General features: G+C 51.8%; 1 protein-coding gene across 1 annotated transcript; it reads left to right on the top strand.

Moving 5' to 3' along the window:
• The first annotated feature begins 2,444 nt into the window (after window positions 1-2,444).
• Window positions 2,445-4,451, top strand: LOC128278755 (para-nitrobenzyl esterase-like). Its single transcript, XM_053017484.1, has 4 exons — window positions 2,445-2,672; window positions 2,746-2,994; window positions 3,073-4,094; window positions 4,151-4,451. The coding sequence occupies exons 1-4, from the start codon at window positions 2,445-2,447 to the stop codon at window positions 4,449-4,451; spliced, it is 1,800 nt and encodes a 599-aa protein (XP_052873444.1).
• The last annotated feature ends 576 nt before the right edge of the window (window positions 4,452-5,027 follow it).

Raw genomic sequence — 5,027 nt, 5'->3', positions numbered from 1 at the left:
TTTCTTTTATTTCCCCTCGATGGGCGATCTGGACGGTGTTCCCGGTGGGAAACGATTGAATTAAATCCATTACTTTTGAGTTATGCACCAATCGTGGCTCAATTAGACAACTTTATGCCCAGCGCCCGGCAGGAAACCGTTGGTACCGTAGTCGGAGGCACCAGGCACCGTCAGAAGCGTAACCGATTACCGAAAGGATTACTTACGACCAGAATGGCGGAATGAAGACCGATCAGGGATGCTCGTAAAGCAGTAGTATTAGTACAGTTTTGATGGTGCAAAATAAAGACCATTAAATCGAGATGATTCCAAACTTCTACCATCTCCGCCGAGTGGTGCTCGTTCTCGTCCTCGCGCATCTATTCATATTCCACCACACAAGTGATTTTTACGCTTTAGCTACTCATTTGTTCCAACAAAACCCTCACGAGCGGCCAAAAAAGCAAACCAACGATTCGGTTTCTCAACATCCACGCAAATCCCGCTTATTAATGGCCACTGTTTGATTAATGAACCGCCAGCGCCAAACGCCATCTTCTGTCGGGCTTCCCGCAGGGCCGAGGACAATCTCGCCAAAAAAATCGCTCGCTTTCACGGACGACCGACACAAAATAACTAATAGCGCAGCGGACGGACGGAGCGAATTTGCAGCCTGTCCAGCAGACCGGAGCTTAAACTGTCACTGGGCCGGTGCCACGGGATTAGGCCCTCCCCCCGTGTTGTGAGTGGTAGTAAACATGACAGGTTTCCATCCTCCCGTGCGGTGGGCGGAGGACGTATCCAGTCACTAATGCATCAAGGGCGCTTGGTTTTGTGGACCGCCTCAGGAATGTACTTTTTATTTCACCGTCATTTGCCCCAGTCTTTGCCACAGTTGGACTCTGATTGAATCATCTACACCGGACCGGGAAAGAGTGCCGTGCAAGGTGAAGAGTGGCAGCTTTTTAGTGCTCTTTGACGGATCGATTCAGCATCTTGTGCCGGCGTGGCGAACGCTCCCATTTGCGATAGATAATTGCGCTGCTGGTCCCTTAGAACAGCGACCCGGAGAAGCGCGCCGTGGGACTGGATCTCATCGTCAGTGAGACAGCCAAGTCTGACAAGCGGCCCACGGCCAGCTTCGGGGTCCTTACAAAGAAAAGACTGTCTTTCTGCTGGCGCGCCACCACGCTGACAGCAAATTAATGGCCCAATGTGACAGAATACCGCCTGTACGCTGTGCACCGTAGTCCCGCGCAATTCCGTAGCCACACCCGAGTCTTCCTATTTGTGGGCGATACTTCAAGGTCCACTCGATGTCCGCGAAGCTAATCTGAACCGTGTTGCGAACAAGTTGTGCACCGGAACTCGACAGCCCTCGCAAATAGTTTCGGACATTAAATATTTATCCAAGCGCTTAAGCAACGTCCTCACCGGCTTCGGTGTATTACTGGAATCCTCGGGCCGGAACCGGCGAACGATGGTACTTCAGAGCGCTATCAGCGCAAACCTTGAACCGAGTACCTCCAAGCTGTTCCGTCGTCGTGTTGGCGGGTTTGTTGCAACAAACCTGAAAACAATACCGCCCTTCAAGAGCCTCGCTCTCGAGCCAAGTGACTGGGAGGGTGGCGCATCTAGCGATGCATGAATTTTCATGCCGCACCACGCCGCGGTGCATAAACAAATTATGCTGCAACCCGGGCGATGCACCCGAACGCTTAAGCGGAGTTTTTTGAAGGCATCCTTTCGCCACTCCAGAGCGGGGCCACGGTTACTCCAAAATACCGGTCCAACAAGCGATGAACGAACGGAAAATTGTGTCCAAACGAGGCGAAAGTTTCCTTTCGTTTATAATTAATTTATGTGAAAACACAATTATTACGCTTTGATGTTTTCGGCGTCGGTCGTTGGCGATGCTTTTCTTCGTCCCCCGGCGGAACTGAACCCTGGCTTTTGATTTATGCCTCATTTTAGTCTATTCCAATCGTTCCTGGTATTTCTGGCAGTATTTTCCACCGCAAAAGAGAGAGAGAGACCACGAAACCAGGGGCTCGAGAAAACAGATCGCACTAAACCGAGTCACAACTACGCAGCGCCAGCACAGCTCACGCCACATTATTCATTATTCTAGCAGATTCGAACGCAAACTACGTCAGAAACTATGCCGAGCACTGTCTGGATGGTACCACCACTCCGTAGCGATTGAGCCGCTCCCATTCATGAGGCCAACAGGAAGGCTCCCCTAAACATATCGATGCCTCCGTAACCCCGAGAGTCAGACGAGACGTGACGTGTAGCATTGACCTTGTCAACTAATCAATCGAGCCGGATCTGGCCGCGCAGTGTGAGGTGAGGCCCAGCATCACCACGACGACGACGATGCGCATATAGACCACGACACAGTGACTTATCAGCAGTTTCGAAAGATTGCTCGACAAATCCAGACGCTTTAAACGGGACGCCTGATGCATTCCATAATCCCGCAGTTGGCCGCTGCTGTCATCATCTGCTGGTCGGTAGTAGGCGCGGGCGAATCGACAAAAGTGATTGCAGAACCCTCTCGTTGCACGGTCGAGCTCAACCCCGGAGCAATCGCAGTAGGTATCGCCAACAGAACGTTCAACGATGTGCCGTTCTGTGCGTACCTTGGACTACGCTACGCTGCACCCCCCCTTGGAGAGCTACGCTTTGCGGTAAGAGCCTTATCAGGACACGCGGACTGCTGGCTCCGTTCATTCACCGATCGTTCCATTCGCGCTCCGGTAGGATCCAGTGCTGTACCGCGAACCGGAAGGCCTGCGTAACTACACCGCGTACGGGAGCGCCTGTGCGCAGTTTGAAAACATCAACGACCAGACGGAAGTTGAGGGCAATGAGGACTGTTTGTTCATCAATGTTTTCAGCCCCGCACCGGAGGGGTCCACCACCAAGTATCCGGTGTTGGTGTTCATCCACGGTGGAAGCTTTGCGGCTGGTTCCGGCGAACTGCGCGGTGTGGACCTGCTCATGGAACATGTTCGTATATCGGAGCCGGTGGACAGTTGAGTGGCTTTGTTTAGAACAACCGATTCTCGTGTCTCGAATTGCCCACAGGAAGTGATCGTAGTGACTCTGAACTATCGTCTCGGGGTGCTTGGGTTCCTCAAGCACGAACGGTACAACATAACGGGAAACTACGGACTGAAAGATCAGCTGGTGGCCTTGCGGTGGTTACACCGCTACGTCCACCAGTTTGGTGGAGATCCGCAACGGGTGACGCTCATGGGACACAGTGCGGGGGCCGGTGCCGTAACACACCATCTGTATAATGCCCGCGCGCAGCCTCTCTTCCAAGGCGCCATGATACTGGGAGGCTCAGGGCTGGCCTCGTGGGCAATGCTGTACGAACATCGGAAGTGCGTCAGTAACTACTTGCGCGATCTGGGCGCAACAACTCTGACCGAGCTGCGGGAACTAGAGTTCCAGAAGTTCTTCATTAAAGACACCAAGCTTCGACACGCGTTTGCGTTTAGCAGCATGTTCTATCCCTGCTTCATTCCAACGCTGGACACGGACCAGTCGGAGTCAGCCTACTTCGACCGCTCTGTTCATCAGCAGGTGCTGGTCGGTTCGCCTCCTGCGATACCGCTGCTGGTGAGTGAAACAGCTAACGAGTTTGAGCTGCTGCTGAAGCACGTCACGGACTTCTGGATGAGCGACAACTATCCCAACAATCGACATCCGACCATCAAGCGGCGGATGTGGGAGGTACTCGAGCACCTCAGCAACTGGGCCGTCCACCACGGGCTCGAAGAGTCCAAGAAGCGTTTCTATCAAAAGATGGCCAACATGGCGAACCTGCGGTACCCTATTAGGCGGCTCTTGAACACACTGACCAGCGATCCGCTGTACTACATGCGGTTCGAGTTCGATGGCAAGTTTGGCGAGAACAAGCGGAAAACGTACGCCTGGTACATCGAACCAAACAAATATGGAGCCATCCACGGGGATGAGCTGAGCTATATCTTCACGCCGTACAACTTGCAAGAGGCACTGACGAATCGATCCGAATACCGTGAGGAACTGGCCGTTCACTTCAAGACCGTCGAGTTGGTGACTAATTTCGTAAAATATGGGTAAGGTGTGCCCGTTACCTAGCCGAGCCTATTCTTAACAGATTGTCGTTTTCTAGAAATCCCACACCCAAACGCAGTAAACTGTCGAACGTTGTCTGGCCAGCGTACAACAAAGAGCACAACCAGACACAGTACCTGAATGTGGACAGCGAATTCACGTTGCGTACCGTCGAAGACCGACGCGATATGTATTACATTGTGTGGAGCGTTTTCTACAACTGTCTGTACTACTTCGACTGCCAACCCGTCGACGGACTGGAGCATCTGTTGGAGGAGTGCGGTGTATCGAAGACACCCCCCAGTTATGACCTAGACAGTGACGATCAGGATGAGAATTTCAAAAATAATAATGACTAAGTAGAGAACAAAAGGTAGTAATGGCACTGTCAACTTTCGACCCACTAATTACAGCACACACAAGTCACTATGATAAGCGTAAGGCAATACCACCGCCAGCTCTGGAACACCAAAGGTTACCAACGGGATGTTATGCTCTGTATTTAAAGGGAGTAAAATTGAGCTTTGTCTTTCGGGACAGAATATAGATAGAAGCCAGGCCCCTTCGTTGGACCACTAGGTGACTATATCTGGGGGAATATCTGGCCCGACGGAACCGTGGCTCAAAGCAATGCACAATGATAAGATTGGATTGAACGATTTTGCGAAACATAATGCTTATCTCTGGGCATCATTTAAAGTGAGTTCTACTCGTTTGCCCCGTAGATAGCATCGTTGACTGCAGACACAACGGCATGCAGTCGGCACAACCACCGGGAGCAACCCATTTTCCCCAGAGATTGATAAGAGCTGTACACTTCCGTACACAGGTCGCATTGGCTCCCCAAAATCATATTTTGCTGCCGATACACTTTGCGCTTGGCAATCTTCGAGAAGAAGATGGAAAAAAATATGGAAAACAAACGCCATCTCCCG

Source organism: Anopheles cruzii, chromosome 2, assembly GCF_943734635.1.
Source record: "Anopheles cruzii chromosome 2, idAnoCruzAS_RS32_06, whole genome shotgun sequence".
NCBI lineage: Eukaryota > Metazoa > Arthropoda > Insecta > Diptera > Culicidae > Anopheles > Anopheles cruzii.
The sequence above is the reverse complement of the archived record's forward strand: the minus strand, read 5'-3'. Positions and strand labels throughout refer to the sequence as shown.

Coding starts and splice junctions, on each gene's coding strand:
- LOC128278755 (XM_053017484.1), top strand. CDS start 2,445: ATGCATTCCATAATCCCGCAGTTGGCCGCTGCTGTCATCATCTGCTGG. Junction 2,673..2,745: donor TTGGAGAGCTACGCTTTGCG/GTAAGAGCCTTA, acceptor GCGCTCCGGTAG/GATCCAGTGCTGTACCGCGA. Junction 2,995..3,072: donor TGGACCTGCTCATGGAACAT/GTTCGTATATCG, acceptor AATTGCCCACAG/GAAGTGATCGTAGTGACTCT.